The following is a 20,152-nucleotide window of genomic DNA, read 5'->3' on the forward strand; positions in this document are numbered from 1 at the left end:
GTCATGAATTAATCAACCCTCCAGTGTGGTGTGGTATGGTCAAGTTGATTAATGTCTTTGTGTGTTTTGCCCTATGTTCTGAATTATGATTTAATGAAGTAAGTTGTTTATCAGACGCTAGATTATTTGATGACGGCTTTTTGTCGAAAAGTTGAGTGGAAAAACAAGCAGTTTTTTACGTGGTCACGGTTCTCGTTTGTCCAGATTTGATTGTATTTACACACGCACAACGAAAAATAAACACAAGCACAGCAATAATAATACAGTGCGTCGTTATGAAACAAAGACCCAAATATGTGAAGATGCCAATTTTATTTACGACATATTTGGGCTTTAACTACGAAGCGCTAAAGACATGCTTTGTCTACTATACACAAATAGGGTAGTAGAACAATGTTGTTTGATTGTTTACCCTGTCCAGGTACAGTGAGAAATCGTTCTGTAGTGTGTTCGCTGAAGGTGTGCTCTTCGACTGAAAGTACAAAAAAGGAACAATATTTGACGAAGCAGCAATGGCCACATAAAGTGGAAAAAATCGAATAGATTTAGAATGAGGCATTGATCGTGCGAATAGAGGATGTTGAAGTGCAAAAATACGTCTTAGAGAGCACACACATCGAGGACATCCTGTTTCTAACCTTTGGCAGGATGATGTAAGGTAAACCACGTGGTGAATCCTTGCACGTGTGTCGTATATTCAGCTGTGAAGAGCACAAACATTTAAATAGAGACAAGTGCAGCCCTCCTACCACTAACATTAGTAAATGGATGATGAGTGTTATGGTACAAGACCCGCCACCGCGTCCAAGCAAAGAAGCACAATAATTACCTAACCTGGAATCAATTCATTCTTTTTTCTCGTTTCCTTCGGCCGCGGCGGTCTAACACACCCTAAACTAACACATCCTCCTGAAATTTTAATTTTGTGACCTTACAACCCTAAACAACACGAAAATCCGTCACAGCTCGCTAGCGAACCCACGAAAAACTTACTTTTCGACGTGGAGTGGTTCCTCATCTCGGCGAAGGAGCGAATCAGCGGCAGGACGTGGTCCTTGCGCTGGTGCTGGTGTCGGTGGCGCTTCAACAGCGCCTCCTTCACCTTGTCCCTCTTGTCGTTGGCGAGCAGGCCACTGTTGATCATGCTGTCGAGCACCAGGTCGGCGATCTGCTCCATGGAGGTGGCCTCCAGGTCCAGGAGGACGGTGCCGTTGAGGATGAGGCTGCGCAGCTCGAACAGCGAGTGCAAGGAGAGGGTGGCCACGTGGGGCTTGGACCAACGGTTGCCTCCTTCCTCCACGTTTTCCTCGAATTTGATCCAACGCGCCGTTTCCTTCCACTCCATGTCGCCGCCTTCGGTGACGAGCTCCTCCATCTCGGAGAAGAGGGGGTGGCTTTCGTGCTTCTCATCGTCGACGTCTTCGCCGAGGATGAACTGGACGCGCTGGGAGGGAGGGGTGCCTAAGCAACAAAAAATAAATCATATATCTTACAACTAAATCCTTTATATATCCTTTAAAACAAAACAAAAATGGAAAAAATTAAACGCTAGATTATTCCAGTCAACAATAAGTACACTTTCTAAGTAAAATAATAAACACTAGGTAAAAATTATAAACGCTATTTGAAAGCATTGCGTTCTACTAATTACCTTACTAAATTTGTCCATTTCATCTGTTTAAAAAAAAACTTTGGTTTTATTTTTAGTTTATGTTTAGCTTAGCAAATGGGTGTTCAATCCTTAGTAGATATAGCGTTTTATAAGATTTTTTTTCTAATAAATCTTATTTGGAAACACATTACCACTTAGCATTTACAATATTTTACCTAGGAAATTTTAATTCACTACAAACAGCTTTACCAGTGAGTTGAAAAAGTCCATTATTGATCTTTAAATGTTAAAAATTTGTTTTACAAAGGCCGTAGGTATAATTAGCCTGTTGTTATAATTACCTACAATACAAACTTGCGTTTTTTAAACTAGAACGTCATAAATTTTTTACATTTTTTTCATTTACATTTACATTTACATAAACTGTTGTTGGTCGATGTTGCTTAGTTTTGGAAATAATTTGATTGTTTTTTTAATAAAAACATGCTTTTTTTTAAATTGTTACATAAAAACTGAGGCCCAGTTTTCATTAAACTTACTTCAAAGTCCTTTTAGTTAGTTAGAAGATGTTTAAAAATTAAAATTCCTTTAATTAACTTTAAAGTTGTCAATAAATTTCGTTTTATAAATATATTTTTCAAAGAAGCTTTAAACCAGCAATTCACTGTGGTTTTATGCTACGGGTATATTTATTAATCACAGAGGCAAATTTTATAGGTATTTAAAAATTATCTTAACTTCCAGGTCCATTACGAACTATACTTTTTTTATGTTTCTTTTGTTGTCTCACTTCCTTTTGTTTCTTTATACAGCTTTTCTCGTCAAAGGTTTTTTGCAATAATTCTATTTTTCGCTTTTAAAAATTTTCTTTGGGTAGTAGAGTATAAATTGTTACTTCTGGGCCAGGACATTTGGCGTCTTAAAAATCAAGGTAGAATCTTACAAATTTGACTGTTTTCCCAAAAGTCAACAACTAAAAAAGGCCTAAGATCACTCAAAATGCATTAATTTTTATCCACCCCAAAAGTATCCAAATATGTGTAGACCACCAAAAATTGGGCACATGAAAAACAGGGTAGTATTCTACAAATTTGTTGTTTTTCTAAAAGTACACATAAGAAAAAGATCTAAAAAACCTACAAAATGCCTTGTTTTTAAGCCCCCAAAAAGACTTTTTATTTCTGGACCAGGACATTTGGCGTCTTAAAACACAAGGCAAAATCTTACAAATTTAGCTGTTTGCCCCAAAACAAACAACCGAATAGGGCCTAAAACCTCTCAAAAATCATTAATTTTTATCCACCCCAAAACTAGCCAAATATGTGTAGACTACCAAAAATTGGGCACATGAAAAAACATGGTAGAATCCTACAAATTTGTTGTTTTTCTAAAAGTAACCATCCGAAAAAGATCTAAAAAACTTACATTTTAGACACCAAAAATAGCAAAAATAGCTCTTCATTTCTGGACCAAGTCAATTGGCGCATGCAAAAATCCATTAAAATTAAAATTGTTAAATCTCTAGATTTCACAGCTTTCCATTTCTAAACCAAGCCTATTGGCGCATGGAAAAAATCAATGAAAAACAACTTAAAGCGACTTAAAATTCTCGACACTCCAAGTAAAATTACCTACTTTAAAAACCAGGAAAAACCTTTATAAATTCCTTAGTTTTTAGATACATCACATAATTTTTTTCATTTAACTGCAATCAAGGAGATAAAAAAATAAAGTCGTTGTTTGCGACTGAAATTAAAAATTTTAAATGCAAAACTACTTTTTTTTTCCATCTAAAAGACTAAACAGTTTATTGTCTCTTTTGATTACTTGAAAGATAAACGAAAAAAAAAGTAAGATATTTTTTACAAGTAAGAACATTAATAAGATAAGATGAAAAATTTAGGAAATGAATAATATGCTATACTATGGGTAAATTAAGAAATTAAAAGCTGAGGTAGGTACCGTACTGGAAGCCTAAGAAACAAAAAATCTTTAGATGTAAAATAAAAAACTGTGAAGTTGAAAAATTAAATGTAATTTTAAATCACCATATAAACTCCAACAGAAACGATCCATGGTGGAGTTACTATGATATTTAGTTTATTATGAAAATCACAATAATACTCATGAATAATGTGCATTGTTGCTGAAATTAATTTTTTGTCAAATATTTTTTTAGTTTTCAGAAATCTTATGTTTTCAGTTAGACTATCAATAACATTTTAGAAGCAAAAACAAAAAATAGGGTGTTTCATGTAATTTTTTCAAGTTATTTAATTTTTAACAAACTTCTTAATTTTTTACGTTCCCAGACTTATGTTTAAACGTTTCCATTTAATGTGGTCAGTGTCTTACTTTTCTTAGTTAGTTTTTGTTTAATAATTTAAAAAAAAGTGAGCTTTAGTCAAAATAATAAAATTATTTAGAAAACTAAGCAGAATCTACCGATACAAGTTTAGATCAAAATCATCAGTATTAAAAGCTACGTCCAAAAATTCATTAAAATTTAGGGTGTTCTGTTTAAAAAAACATAAGTTTGCATTGAGCAACTTATGTTTTTTCCAATAGAAGACCCTTTTTCCGAAACACGCTAAATTATTTAAAATTAATTTCTACAGCTTTTGTAAAAAAATATTTTCTTCAGGTATTGTAAAGTCAATAATGAATTTTTTCAACTCGACATTGGGACGAGTTTAACACATAGATCGTTTAAAAATATTTAAAAAAAAACCAAAGGTTTGTATTGTATTTAAGTTTTTTTTGGAACTTAATTATCAACTTAAATTTTAATTTTGCGTATAAAAATAAAAAAAGCCCATGCAGGTGCCAGCAGTGCCACTTACTGGGCCTGTTATCCTGTGAGGTAGGGCCAGAGAAGGAGTCTCTGTGGTGATGTCTACGTCGTCGATGTGAGTGTTTTCGTTCACCAGGAACATGAACTCCGACGAAAACACTGTGTGCTCGATGACCTAGAAACATTTCTTCAGCCACTAACAGAGTTACCTTAATGGCACAAATTGAATTGGTAATAAAGCGAGATTTATAGCACTCTACACAATCTCAGCGATCGATTGAGGGTTCTTTATGGGCGTCAAATTCGTTTTATTGTATATGACTTAATTCACTTCGACACTTTTCTAGGCGAAAATGCGTTGCAAACTTTAGTTTTGAAGCATTTTAACTAGAAGGGCACGTGGTGATGGACGAGGACTGTTCTCGAAGAAAAAAATCAATGATTCAAGCCGCTAAACGCACGGAATTGCATTAATACTGTTTGCAGAGCGAGGGGTAATTGGATTAGAACCACGTTTGAAGAAAATCCACATTTATTCGTGATTACATAAGGACACAAAATAATTTTAACAAAAATCAAACAGAATCGTGGTAGATTTATTTTGAAAGCTTCTTGAGTGATATCCAATTCGAAATGTGTAGAATTTAATTTCGTTCGGAAAAATCCCTCAGACAAATCTGTACAAAGCGTTTCAACTAGTCCTGAATTATCGATGGTTTGTGGCCTACATCAGTCACATTTCGCTCAAGCAAACTTTGTGTCCCGATTTTGTTTCTTTTGATCCTTTTCAAGGCAACTGCCAATCAAATATGTATCATAAATAAATAAATTAAAGAACGAGTTGTATTATTACGGCGGCGGAGGTATGCTGCAGGCCCTTTAATATTGCGAGTGAATTTTTCCGTCTGGATTTCATCTTGTGTTATGAAAAAATGCCTAGCATACAAATATTGCTGGAGTAATCTTGTTATATGGCTTTTATCGCTCTTTAAAGTTTTCCAGGCTTCATTATTCATGGAAATGCGGAGGCAAAGAATAATGAACGGTTTGATTAATTTTCGGATGATTAAAGGCGTTAATGACAGGAGAAGGTTTTTAGGCAAAAGATACAGAAATACTTGTGACAATTAATCATCGCTAAATTTATTTAATTAATAATAAATTCTCCTCATACAGGTGGTCCAGCTCAGCTCCCGTCTTCTGTAGTTCAGTTATTATTTCAGTCAAATTACTTATAGTCTAGAACACATTTCAAGAAAATACTTTTGATTATACAGAGTGTCCCAAAAAAGTATGATGTCATAATAATCATTTTTTAATGGCATGCTATTATCTTTTTGTGCTCATGATGATGCCTTTGTGCTTCTTACATCTCCCTAAAATTTTTGTTAAATCGGGTCAACGATTACTGTTAAAAAAATAAAAACCAAAAATAATCAGTTTACATCTTTAGTTTCAAAAATTAATAAAAAATAAAAACAGTTTTTTTTTGATTTGATGATATACATAGTTATTATTAAAACGAGTGCGAAAACACAAGCTTAAAGTTCAAGGGCTGTCGTTGGCTGTCGCATACTTAGACACCCTAGAACTTTAAGCTTTTTCGGATGAGTGTTATTCAATTTTTTTTGGTAGAACATTTTAATTTAAAACACGTTGCTATGGGAAGCGTGTTTTAAAATAGTGTATATAATCTAGAATTCAGATTTTCAAAAAAAGGCTTAAAATGTTACCAACAAAAAAACGTTATTACAAAAGAACTGTTTTTATTCATTTTTAAAAGCTTTTATTTAACTTGCTTTGTTGTCTGTCTGTCTGTTTCGTATTTTTGGAGCCAAATTTGAAAGGGTTCCCGTTGTCCCAATGAATTGAAATTTTGCATACTTACGTAATTTGCGTGACAATGCGATCCTATGTGGTTAGATACCCTCTAAAAATGTTTTTTTTTAGAAAAAAGCTTTTATTTAAAAGATGCACAAAAAATAAAAATTAATGTTTTTCTATCAGAGGGGAATATTTTTGCTTACAAATTAGGATTTTAAAATTATAAAAGCTTAATAATAACTGAGCTACAGAAGTCGAGAGCTGGGCTGAATCACCCTGTGTAATAAATGAAACTTTTATATCTTCATTTTTATTTTTGTGATTCTGCTCCATTGGAATATAAGTTTTCACTTGATAGATTTTATTGCTTTGTAATGTCAGTATGCGACAATTTTATTGGAATTTCTCCAAAAAATTTCATTTTTGTGCGCTCGGTGTAAAAGTGACACTTATGAGCAGCTGTCTTCTCGTGAATTTTTTCATTTGACGAACAAGTTTTTAACTAAATTTCCCTCTTGCTACGACGGTGAGGAAAATTCAGCGCCATAACTAAATTTTAACTATTAACTACTTGAGGCGAGTTAACTTAGTTTTAATGAATCTCTTCTCAAGTGTAACATAATTTCACCTGACAAGTGGGAGGCTGCGTCCCGTAGCAATAAAAAAGCAATAACTTGAATTTTCTAAATAAAAAAATTCCTCGTTTTTCGAGCTTGACGCAATCATCGCTTGTTCCAACAGCTCAATCTAATATTTTTATTTGAATGATTGATTGTTTAGAAGAAACAAGACCGGTTTGCGGTGCCATTCCGATAAACACTTGATTGAGTGTTTGTTCGCAAAACTTTGAACTGGGGTGTTTTTGTCTAGGGGAAATGAGAGAAAAACAGACTGGGATCAATAGGGTATCGTGCCTCCTGAATGTAAATTGTTGCAGAATTTTCGCCGACAAAATGCAAACTCTTGATTAATTTTTGGCTTTTATGGATTTGGCCGTAACCCTGAGGACGAGATAATGATGCTAATTTGCCTGTAATGGGTTTGTTGTCTCGTAGTTTCACCCAAAGGCCGGCTTTTCGACGATTTTTCCTAGTTTACTTTATTAAAAACTTTGAGGAATGTTTTTCGTGTTATCTTTATTACTTTTATTGTTTCAATAAAATGCTCCATCCCAATGCTATTTTGTAATTGTTTAGAAATTACTTTATTGTCGCATTGTATAGACATAATAAAAAACAAGTTTGATAACAGAACTAGCTCAATCTGCATCTTGTTTATTTTTGACAAGTTTCTCGACTTTTTTACCCAAAAATTAAGTGAATTATTATAATTGAAATAATTCCAGAATCGTATATTTGTTTCCGTTTGTTGTTTGTCTGCACTCATCAGCTGACATAGATAACACAATCATCTGAAATGTTGTTATTTAAATTATCGTTTGTGTTTAATATTTTTTTTAAACTTTCTCTGGTAATCATCATTTTAATCAATTCGTGTCAGTTTTATTTCTGGCAACAAGAACTAAAGTGGAAACTGACAACCACGATAATGTCAGATCTAATCGATTGGCTCCGAAATTGAGCTCACACTTTGTTTGACGAATTTAAAAAATGTAAAAAATTTGCAATAAAAGACTCACTAATTGCACCGAGATGATTGTAATTACATGTAATTTAAAAACGACCTTCTCTCTCTCTCTGGATAATAATTGAAATTAGCATTATTTAACGCTACGTAAGTAGTTTTCCTGGATTTATAAAATTATAAATTCAAGCTTTGTCTAGCTTTTTACCGGACTACGGATATCTAAAGGTTAGGATATGAAACAACGTACAAATAAAACGTTCCCGGATTCGATAATTCCGTTAGAGTCGCCAGAGAGCACAGTTGTTCCATTACCGTCTAAGAAAAAATAGTTGTTTTGGCATAACGGTTAAAACATAGCAAACGAAAAAACAACAGATAAAGCATTAAATTTTCAATAGTAACGCATAAACATAACTGTATCGCAAACAATATTTAAAAAATTTCAATCTTTTACCAATTTGCATTTGACCCATATTTTTTAAAACGCTGCAAATACGGTTACAGATGCAAGAAAAATGTTAGGATAAAAGTTGTAGAGAATTAAATTTTCTACAAAAAAGTTTGCGTAACCATATCCCTACCTTCAACCATTTAGGCCCCAAAGTCGCTCAAAGACGTTCAAGTGACAGGTTTGCTTCATTTTGCCGGTGGTTAAGTATTGGAATGTTAATTTATACCTAAACCGTTGAATATTGAAATATGGTGTCGCGGACTTTTTTGTAGGAAATTTAATTCGCTACTATTTAGTTTATTACACTTGTTTTGTATCTTTAACCGTATTCGCAGCATTTGCAAAAATATAAGGTGAAAAATAAATCTATAATTCTAAGCGATAATTTTATGCACATGGTCGCATATTTATCAAAACGGTGGGAATACGGTTGGAGATAGAAAAAAAGTGTAAGGAACAAAATAGTAGAGAAATAAATTTCCTACAAAAAGTCCACGACACCATATTTCTATCTTCTATCTTTAGGTATAAATTAACTTTCCGTTATTTAACCAACTGTAATATGAAACGAATCCGTTGCTTCAGCGTCTTTGAAGGTCTTTGGGGCCCAAACCGTTGAAGATAAAGACATAGTCTCGCGGACTTTTTTAAAGAAAATTTAATTCTCTACAAATTTCTGTTTAACATTTTTCTTGTATCTTTAACCGTATTCGCAGCGTCTTGAAAGATACGAGACGATGCCCAAATTTTAAATTTTGTATTATATTTTTCTTATGTTTTTTATGAAAATTTTAGTCCTTTTTCTCAGTCTGCTAAGAGTGCAAAACTCAACGTTTCTGCATTTTTTTCAAGTAATTAGTGAATTAGTTGGATTTGGCACCGAGACGAAGCACCCTCATTTTTGGTCCGCCAAACTATTTTTTTGGGTTCGGAAAATTCCGCGATTAGTATCTCGTTCGTCTCCTAAGCTATAGTTCTCCGTACTCCTGACTTATTTCTCTGGAAAGGATTTTGAAGGTGGCGGAAAGCTCTCGAGCTTAAGCCAATTAACTTTGATGAAATTTCATTCGTAATCGAATTGGTGAAACACAAAGACAAAGTGTTTGATGAATGGCATTTTGTCTTGTTTTTGTTGTGATCGTGTTACACTAAAAATAGGGAGATAATTTGATTAGTGGTTCAAAGCTAAGCGTTTTAACCTGTATCAAATTTTAGTTTTTAATTGAATCTTCTGCGAAACACAAAAACTGTGTCACCACTGCGGAAGCAGCTTTGTTCTTGTTAACCGCTCCAAATTGGCCAATTATTGCAATTTTTCGGCATTTCCTAGCAAACAAACATAAACGCGGCTAATTTTTCACTTTCAATCCGTCGTTTCTCAGCCCTGCTGGCATTTACTTATTATTTTTGCTTTTCGTTGACAGTAAAATTCAGTTATTTCATTAGAAATATTTATAGGTAGCGAGCGCAAGCTATAACTTTGTTATTTATTGTCAGATAATTAAACTAAATTAAAGGAGTTTTATGACATCGTAAGCTGGATCGCAAGCAATGTTACTTTTTTTATTTTTTATTTGTTATTTAGAGATAGAATTTTTTCGAGAAATTAAAATTAAAAATATAGGTGGTATGTGAGATTTGCATCCATTAATATGCATATGTTGCGGTTTTGACCACGTGCTCCTCCCTATTTGCATATTCCACTCACAATGTAAACATTGCTTTGCTGACCAATTAATCATTTATTTGCACAAACTGAAATAAATTAAATGGAATTTTTCGTAAAAAATTTCAAAATTGTTGCACAAAATTGATAACAATAGTCGAGTGACATCTGACCGGGTGCCAAGATCACATTTTGTTGGGCAAGCAGCCAGTTTTTGCGAATTTAATGAAAAAAAAGAGTGACATTTTCGTCTGATTTGCATCGCATTTATTACAATAAAATTCCATCTCTTCGGCACGTGTCATCATTAATTATGCATTTATGTAAAAGTTGTTTATTTTTTCCGAACACGTTTGAGTAAAACGTTCGGAACACCCTTGTAGGATACTCGCGCGAACTGGTTTTTTCTCGAAAAACTCAAACCTCGACACAATTTCCCATTGTTTCAGGACAATACCTTCAAAGTCGTCCTCGTCGAAGGACAGGACGGCTTTCTCCGCCGCTGGGTCCTTGGAAGCTTCATCGTCCTGTCTTAGGTCCATCGCGTCTGGAAAAGACACCAAAATCAGCACCTCACTGTCTGCGTTTATCACCAGATAAGGCAAGTGGAAATTTTCGACTGGACACTCTGTATATACAAGCGGGAAAAGTAGCCTTGCGGCAATTATCTCATTAAGACATTTCCGCCGCTTTAGTTGGAAAATAAGCCTAATCGGCCCAATTGGGCTAATTACGGATTTTTCTAAACAACAGTCAATAGACGACAGATAAAATCGTTGGTTTAATCCAGTCTTATCACAATCGTTCAAATATTTTTATTACTTTCGGGCATAAATTTTAAAGCGCGTGCGACACTTACCGATTGATCCAAAATATATGGGCACAAAATCTGGCACTCGAGGTGGCTTACTAGCCTTTCACGATTCAAATGAAAATAAACCGCACAATACGAGAATTATTAGATAACACGTGGAACGCTATTCGTTCAAGTCAAAAGAGGGGATTTTTTCATTGTTGTGTATTTTTGACAATTTCCTCGAGCGATTATTTTGAACCAAAGTTCGGTTTTGTCACTTTATTTAAATATTTTGCTTTGTATTCGAACTTAAGTACTTGTTTGTCCTTGGAAATCACAAAGCAAAACACTACGAGAACTAATAAGCCGACTAGTCTCTTATCAAATTTTATTTTGTTTTGCGCTCAAACATCTAAGCCCCACCAGTGCAATATAACTTTAATTACCCAATATCTAGAATAGTTGCAATCACAAATCCCAACTTGATAAAATATTGAAAAATTTTCGAATGCTTTTAAACGTGTATTGCTGGTTGTGTTTTCGTCGCTTTGCTTTTGCCAATAGCTGCACTACGGATATTTAAAGATTAGGATCTGAAACGACGTAGAAATAAAACGTTCCCATTCTCGATAGTTCAGTTACTGTCGTCAGAGAGCGCAGTTGTTCCATTATCGTCTAGTTTTTAGAGCAATGAATTTGAAAAAATGGTTGTATTTGTATTACGGTTAACACATAGCAAACGAAAAATACAGGCAGATACAGCATTCAATTTTCAATAGTAAGACATGAATAAAATGCAAATATTTTATCGTAAACAGAAGAGTATATATTGTTTCTTCTGGGCCAGGACATTTGGCGTCTTAAAAATCAAGGTAGAATCTTACAAATTTGACTGTTTTCCTAAAAGTCAACAACTAAAAAAGGCCCAAGATTACTCAAAATGCATTAATTTTTATCCACCCCAAAAGTATCCAAATATGTGTAGACCACCAAAAATTGGGCACATGAAAAAACATGGTAGAATCCTACAAATTTCTTGTTTTTCTAAAAGTAAACATAAGAAAAAGATCTAAAAAACCTACAAAATGCCTTGTTTTTAAGCCCCCAAAATGACATTTTATTTCTGGCCCAGGACATTTGGCGTCTTAAAACACAAGGCAAAATCTTACAAATTTAGCTGTTTGCCCAAAAACAAACAACCGAATAGGGCCTAAAACTTCTCAAAAATCATTAATTTTTATCCACCCCAAAAGTTCCCAAATATGTGTAGGCCACCAAAAATTGGGCACACGAAAAACAGGGTAGAATCCTACAAATTTAGTGTTTTCCCAAAAGTAACCATACGGAAAATTTCTAAAAAACTAAAAAACTGACAAAATGCCTTGGAAAACAGTCAAATTTGTAAGATTCTACCTTGATTTTTAAGACACCAAATGTCCTGGCCCAGAAGTAACAATTTATACTCTAGTGTAAACTATATTTAAAAAAATTCAAACTTTTACCAATTAACACTCGGCCCCATATTTATCAAAACGTTGCAAAAAGGTTACAGATGCAAGAAAAATACTAGGGAAAAAGTTGTAGAGAATTAAATTTCCAACAAAAAAGTTTGACCATTTTCAACCATTTAGGTCCCAAAATTATTCAAAAACGTTTAAGCGACGAATTTGTTTCATTTTGTCGGTGGTGAAGTATTGGAAAGTTCATTTATACCTAAACCACTGAAGATAAAAATATGATGTCGCCGACTTTTTTCTAAAAAAAAATTTAATTCTCTACAACTCTGTTCTTTATACTTTTTTTGAATCTTCAACCGTATTCGCAGCGTTTGCAAAATTATAAGATGTAAAGTAAATTGATAATTCTTTGCGCACCGTCACATATTTATAAAAACGCTGGGATTACGGTTGAAGATACAAAAAAATGAAGGAACAAAGTTTTAGAGAATTAAATTTCCTACAAAAAAGTCTACGACACTATATTTCTATCTTCAACAGTTTAGGTATCAATTAACTTTTTTACTTGCCCATCGGTAAAGTGAAACGAATTCGTCGCTTCAGCGTCTTTGAGCATTTTTGGAACCTAAACCACTCACGATAGGGATATGGTTTCGCAGATTTTTTTAAAGGAAACTTAGTTCTCTACATCTTTCTTTTTAACTTTTTTCTTGTATCTTTAACCGTATTCGCAACGTCTTGAAAAATACGAGACGAAGTGCAAAAGTCGTCAGTTTTTCTCAAACTGTTAAGAGTGCAAAGCTCAACATTTTTGCATTTTTTTCCACGTAATTAATGATTGGTTGGATTTAAATTAATTTGAACTGAGTTGGCGTCAACGTTAGAAGCGCCCTCATTTTTATTCTGCCGTACTAGTTCTTTGGGTACAATTTTGTACATATATCTCGTTTCGTCTCCTAAGTTATAGTCCTCCATAGGCTGTAAATTGGTAAAAGTTATTTTTCTTCAGAGTAATTCTTCCGAATGGAACGACTTTGTTTATTTTTCTCTCATCCGATTAAAAACTCGTTAAACACGACCATCAAGTCGTATTTAACAGTCACGTGACGTAATTTAGATCATATCGTTGCTAATTGATAATTCAGAAAAGGTTTGCTCACGTGCATAATATGCAAATAGGTTTATGACCAATATTTTTGTCTCAATTTTATGGAATTTCATTAAACTGTAAATTACGAGGTCACTAAGGTAGAGTTAATGAAATACGTGGTGTTAAACGGCGTGAAACAAGTATTTTGAAATAAGTAATTAGAGAATCGTTAGTTTGACAATTCTCAAGATCACTATTGATTTTGACAAAATAATAGTGAGTTAACAAAAAATTAATAATTTTTCATTTTTGAAATTAAAAATCCGTAGTAAATAACTGGATTGTTAAATAATATATGAGATCACAAAGGCTTTTACGAGAAGTCCTGTTAAACAAACATCTCGTTTGATGATATTCATCCATTTAGATTTAAATTTTTTAGATGCTACAGTAGCACACCCACACTGAAATATTAATTAAATATTTCCCTTCGAGCAACATTAAACTGTGTGTTTCAAAAACTACAAATAAAGCAAGTAAAAGATCAAAGCTATTGGAAGTTTTTTCAAATCACTTTGGGCAAACCAGATCCTAAATCTGGTTCAGTGACATTTTCAACACATTTGGAGCCCTACTTATCGAATCGATAACGAATAGACGCTGATAGCTTCATCGGAGTGTTTAACAGTTTAAAAATAGACTGCATGCCCTATGAATGAATTAATAATCCGGGCAAAGCTCATCCCGACAAAAATAAAATCGAACAAAGTGCCTGCATTTTGCAAAAATTGGTGCTTTTTCCCACTTACCTCTACGTCTCAAAATTCATGTAGCAAAAAGTCCAAGTGTAAACCGGCCTAACAAATACTTTTGTGCGTTTTGTCAGTATCGCAAATGTGCATCACAATGATTTAAGAGTCGAATTACCTACACAGTAAAAAGATTTAGATAAAATTGATTTAAAAAGGGCACTTTTTTCATCAAGAAAAGTCCGGTATTTTGAGAAGAGGAAAGTCCCGGAACGTCATCTTCGGAAAAAAACGTCTACTACCAAGACTAAGAAAGCAAGAAGTGGAAGTGTTGGAGGCGAACCGCCACCGATGGGCCATCCAGCATGCGCAAACCCCATATTGATCACCGGACTTTTAACTGAATTCAGCTTTACGTCGGCCAATTTGCACAAATTTTTGACACTTTTTCTCCAACTGCTCGATTAAAACAGGTCAACGGGAATTGCGATTTTTCGGGGGAAATTAAGCGCCCGTTTCGCACGAAATTGAAAGCATCATCATTCCTTCCATCGATTGGACAAAATGGAAAGCTTCGATTTAATTATAAAATTTTTATTTTATTTGCCTTTGACTCAACTAATAACTGAATGAATAAATAAAAGGATGTACTTATAAATAATCGGCGTTTTATCGATTGTGTCATTTAGCTCGACGAAGCTAAAATTGCAATTTTCACGAATCCAAGTGCGATTAAAATAACCGAAGCTGCTTGCAAATAAATTTGTTCCATGTTTGTGCATCTGAGGCTGTTTGGGAAGGAAATGAACCAGTAAACCGCTAAATAAGCATCTCCAGAGAGGAAATAAACAAGCCGGAAAATCTTGCAGGTGAAATGAAATACATTTTAACGTTCGGGAGGATTAGGCAAAGTTTTCCTACTTGTAAATGTAATTAAAATTAATGTTCGAAACTGGTATTGTGAAATATTTGAGGCAAGTATTATGACTATTTTGGAGGATCAGCTAAGTAGTAAAAATGTTTCTTGAAGGAAGGTAAATATTTATTTAACATAACGCATAACGAATTCTGTTCACCTTATTTTAATTCGAGTCGCTTATTCATAGCGTTACTGACCTACAATTCAGTATTGATTAAAGTATAAAAACATTGCATTAACTTATATTTTGTAATTGTTAACACTTTTGGGACAAGGTAGCCAAAAGCCATGAAAGTATTTAAGCGAATGATTCAGTCTGAATTTTTAGGAACACGGATAACTGTGTTTAGCTGGAACTTTATTCAAAAGTTGCTTAAATGTCTCTGAAGGGAAATATAACATAACACATCCGAAGACTTCCTGTTGAATATTTAAAACGTTTCAAACTATTCATGACTTGCATCGCAAACTGATCTATTATTTTGTAGAATTGTTAAGACATTTAAAAAAGTTAGGACAGATTTTGCATTTAAACGATCTTTAATACATCAACAATGAAAAATCACAATGTTTATCTCATTTGGTTAATTTAAATTTCAAATTTAATTAAATTGTAGTAAAAAAACTAGTACATAGTTGTAATTACACTAAAGTACCCACTAGTTTAAATTATTAATCATAATAAAAGACTTTTATTAATGACATCCTGCCGACATTTACTTAATGTAATATGAATATGTACAATGATTAATTTGTGTTTTAGTTGAACAAAAAATTAAATAACCTGTGTTTCTATGTCTAGACATGTTCGTCGTGTATTTAGCTTTAGAAGTTAAAAAGTTTCTATTGTAGGCTCTAAAGTAATCACCCTGTATTCCTTTGTATGTACATTTTAACTTTTTAACTTTTAAAATATACAATCTAAATTGACCATTTTGACTTCAACTAAATTACTTTCAAGAGGGCTGAATTTAAGTGAATAATTCTTATTGCATTTGATAGCCAAAGGTTCGTAGGGTCTTCCTAAATTTTCAGAATAATCAACTATCAAATTGCAAGGCTACTATGATTTTTTTCTAAATTACGATAAAAAATGATTATAAAACAGTTTTTTGAAATGGAATGACCCTGTTTTTTTAATGGCAATCATAAAACACCAATTTTTATGTTGACTTTTATTAACGTCTTCTATATCGATCTCTTACAGTTTTTGAAATAATCACAAACAACTGAATTATTTTCATTTTTAATCAAGTGAACTTTTGAAAAATACGATAAAATTGTGTTATCAATTAAAAGAAATGTTCGACTTGTCTCCCATTTTTATTCAAGAAGTTCAAAATTCGATGGCAGTTAGTTTACATAATTTACTAAGTTATAATAAACCATAATTAAATATTGTTGTTTTGCTGCTTATTTGACAATGAACCTTCTAAAAACTAAATAAAATGTTAAAGTTTGACAAATGTTGACCATTATGCAAGGTCTACTTGATTACCTATGAAAATTACGAAGTAAAATCCGTTTTTTGTGATTTTTTTCAAAAACTGTAAGAGACAGATATACACGTAATAATAAAAGTCACCAGAAATATTGATGCTCTTCTGATTGCCGTTAAAAGAATAGGGTAGTTTTATTTGAAAAAAAACTCAGTTTTAGCAGTTTTTTGATAACCATTTTGAAAAAATCATACTAGCCATGAATTTGACAGCTGAGAATTTTGAAAATTTTAGAACACTTTTCAAACCTTCGGTTATCGAATGCAAAAAAAAATATATTCATTTATTGCAAAGGGTACAAGGGCTGTGATATCTTAGATAAACTGTTGCAAATGAAAGTTTTAACAAAAAATTGACTTAAAAACTATGACAGATAAGTAACAAAATCTTGGGTAAATTTTATTCAACTTGAGAAAGTAAATTCAAATATGCAACAAAAATGTCTGATTACTACTTAAAATGTTAAACTTGGAAGCTCAACCACTTAGGAAAATAATTTAGTTGAAGTCAGAATGGTCGATTTGGATCGTATACAAAATTTTTAAGCTCTAGCTATATTAGAAGTTGAAAAGTTTCTAATGTAGGTCCTAAGGATCAGCCTGTATTTAGAAAAAAATTACGACAAACACCCACATACAAAGAAATTTTATCATACAATTAGTCACAACAATTACAAACTATCAATAATCAAAAGTGAATATTAAATTTCTGATCGGGATACTGGCTTAATTTATTTATTACAGGATCTTTATTGATTTTGTTAATACCATTTAATATTAGACTCACTTTATGAGGAACGTGGAATGACATGAAAGCAGACAATTATTTAGATGTAATTTTTATTTATTTGGTCCCCAAACACCACAATTACTGAATGAACATCGCAGCAAAACTAAAAATGCTTCAAGGAAAACTTTCCCCTTTTCTGAATTAATTGCGAATAATATTATTTTTAATGTAATTCAATTATCAGATTAATCGGATTGAAACCAGATTGGAGTGCTTTCAATCGGAACAAGTTTTTTAATCTCAACCATTGCAAGCCCAAACCGGTAACAACTGAAACTCTGATAATAATAAAGCGTGTAAAACCTGTGTAGCACGTGTGCCAAGAATTTTCATTTTTATTGCGATTGTTGCTTTTTTAAAATTCCATCTTTTTTAGTCTATTAATAATGCAAAACGGACAACCCCTTTGCTATTTTTGGCATCGTGGTGAATGTTTTTTGCCCACAGCTTGCACTCGACTTTGATCAGCACACCTCCTGAAACGAGATTTTGGTAAAAATTACAGGATTATTTCGGCTAGGATTTGGTACGTTTCGGGTTTTCGAAAAATACAGCAACTAGCGGGCTTAAATATCCGCGAGTGTTTGTAAAAGGGAAGTACTTTGACTCAAAAGCTGAGTCGGGATAATAGAAGCGGGGGCCAATATTTTCAGCATCGTTCCGATTTTGGGGCTCGCAAGTTACCCATATTTTGTTGCGCTGAAAGCTGAAATTTTCTATGAACTGTGGTAAATCAGTCTCGTTGTAAGTTTCAGGCACCCATCCAAAAATCTACAAAGAATAAATTTGAAATAAGTGAATGGAAAAATCAAATTTGTTGCACTTTATTAATTTTCAGGAAAACGCAAGGCCCGGCATCAGCTCTGCCGTAACTGTAATTAGTTTCAGGGACACAGGGACTGAAATCTTTAATGGTAAAATCACAAACTTTTCCTTCATCTGGAAATTTTTTGTTGTCACAGTCTTGAACATTATCGTGTTTTTCAAAATATGCTGCAATAATGGTTTGATTATTTTAACGAAACTTGCGTGGAGACATTGGTATACGAGCCAAAAACTCATCGAGTTGCTGTCTTAAACCTGATATTTGTTTGGGGTCGTTACTTTTGTACGCAATTATGTTGTCAGGAAATGGCGGTTTGATGCTTAAACCTGGTAAAATAGAATGGTAAATAATTAAATTTTTTTAGTTTGAACCTGGATTGCTTCCGATCAGTGATTTATCCAGTTGCCATTTTGGGGCCCGATCATCTAGTGTTTTGAGAAAAATTGTGAACATTGCAGCGGCGAAAACGCCAAGGATTGTGTAAAAAACCGAGTAGAATAATAGGATTTTTCCTGTGGGGTGTAATAATTATTCGGTGGGGAGTGTAGTGAATGCATACCAAGTCTTTTGGCTGAAATTTTCATTGCAATTTTTAACTGCACTCACAATGGACCAGTTTTTAATCTCGTGTGCTATAATTAGACGACCTCTAATCTACTGACCAGAAGATTTAATCATAAAAAACAACGAAAAGTCGAAAATGATTTAATTCATTTTTAGTTAGGTACAAATTGTGATTCTTCAAAGGGCAATCAGTATATTTGTTACAATTCAGAATTATTTCCGTGCTGCTCATTTAATATTGGAGAAAATACCAACAGCAAAGCTTAAAAATTACTAAAATACTTGCTCAACAATTGAGCTACGGAGGACTATAACTTAGGAAACCAGATACAAAATGGCAGGATTTTCTGACCTTAAAAAAAATAGTACGGCAGACTAGGAATGAGGGCGCTTCATCTCGGTGCCAAGTCGTTTTAAATTAATTTAAATCCAACCAATTCACTAATTACTTGGAAAAAATGCTGAAATGTTGAGCTTTACACTCTTAACAGACTGAGAAAAATTGACGGCTAAAATTTTCATAAGAAACATGAACAAAAAATTATTGAAAATTTAAAATTTGTCCTTCGTCCCGTATTTTTCAAGACGCTGCGAATACGAATAAAGATATAAGAAAATTGTTGAGAAGAAATTTGTAGATAATTAAATTCCCTTTAAAAAAGTCTGCAAGACTATATCTCTATTGTTAACGGTTTAGGCTCTAAAGTCGTTCAAAACGCTGAAGCGACGGATTTGTTTCACTTTATCGGTAGACAAGTAACGGAAAGTTAATTTATACCTAAACTGTAGAAGATAGAAATATGGTACCGCAGACTTTTTTATAGGAAATTCAATTCCCTACAACTTTGTTCCTTACACTTTTTTTGTATCTTGAACTGTATTCCCAGCGTTTTGATAAATATGCGACCATGTGCATAAAATTATCGCTTAGAATAATCAATTTGCGTTTCACCTGATATTTTTGGAATCGCTGCGAATATGGTTGAAGATATAAAAAAAGTGTAAGGAATAAAGTTGTAGGGAATTGAATTTCCTATAAAAAAGTCCACGACACCATATTTCTATCTTCAATAGTTTAGGTATAAATTAACATTCCAATACAATACACCAGGAAAATGAAGCAAATCTGTCGCTTGAGCGTCTTTGAATGATTTTGGGGCTTAAATTGTTGAAGATAACGATGTGGTCTCGCAGACTTTTTTGTAGAAAATTTAATTCTCAACAACTTTCTTTTTTCTTTCTTTTTTTTTTCTTACATCTGTAACCATATTCGCAGAGTTTTGAAAAATATGAGCAGAATGCAAATTGGTATTTTTTTTAATATAGTTTACGATAAAATATTTGCATTAAGTTTATGTGTTAATATTGAGAATTTAATGCACTATATGCCTGTATTTTTTTGTTTGCTAGGTGTTAACCGTTATAAAAATACAACCATTTTTTCACTGAAAACTTAGACGGTAATGGAACAATTGCGCTCTCTGGCGGCGTTAACGGAACTGTCGAAGACGGGAACGTCGTTTCATATT

At 33.2% G+C, this 20,152-nt stretch overlaps 2 protein-coding genes across 13 annotated transcripts in view; both read right to left on the reverse strand.

Annotated features, from left to right (window-relative positions):
* Ndae1 (Na[+]-driven anion exchanger 1) overlaps window positions 1-14,364 on the reverse strand; it is a 36,566-nt gene extending 22,202 nt beyond the window's left edge. For 4 of the 12 annotated variants that reach the window (XM_015979986.2, XM_015979983.2, XM_064356997.1 and 1 more), the window contains exons 1-6: window positions 10,794-11,110; window positions 10,392-10,481; window positions 4,456-4,581; window positions 994-1,461; window positions 835-909; window positions 413-472 (exon numbers count right to left, since the gene is read on the reverse strand). In XM_015979986.2, the coding sequence (XP_015835472.1) occupies window positions 413-472; window positions 835-909; window positions 994-1,461; window positions 4,456-4,581; window positions 10,392-10,476 (814 nt within the window). In that variant the 5' untranslated portion in view covers window positions 10,477-10,481; window positions 10,794-11,110. Of the gene's footprint in view, window positions 1-412; window positions 473-638; window positions 702-834; window positions 910-993; window positions 1,462-4,455; window positions 4,582-10,391; window positions 10,482-10,793; window positions 11,112-14,086 lie in introns of those variants that run through there. The other 8 variants (XM_015979984.2, XM_015979985.2, XM_064356998.1 and 5 more) reach the window with 8 other exon arrangements.
* Window positions 14,365-17,266: 2,902 nt separating this feature from the next.
* On the reverse strand, window positions 17,267-18,789 carry LOC103312937 (sodium/potassium-transporting ATPase subunit beta-2). The gene is made up of 6 exons (XM_008194854.3): window positions 18,619-18,789; window positions 18,431-18,571; window positions 18,281-18,385; window positions 18,057-18,226; window positions 17,764-18,004; window positions 17,267-17,709 (listed from the first exon to the last, which is right to left on the reverse strand). The coding sequence occupies exons 1-6, from the start codon at window positions 18,641-18,643 to the stop codon at window positions 17,606-17,608; spliced, it is 786 nt and encodes a 261-aa protein (XP_008193076.1). The 5' UTR covers window positions 18,644-18,789; the 3' UTR covers window positions 17,267-17,605.
* Window positions 18,790-20,152: the final 1,363 nt, after the last annotated feature.

This window comes from Tribolium castaneum, chromosome 5 (genome assembly GCF_031307605.1).
Source record: "Tribolium castaneum strain GA2 chromosome 5, icTriCast1.1, whole genome shotgun sequence".
NCBI classification, from domain to species: domain Eukaryota; kingdom Metazoa; phylum Arthropoda; class Insecta; order Coleoptera; family Tenebrionidae; genus Tribolium; species Tribolium castaneum.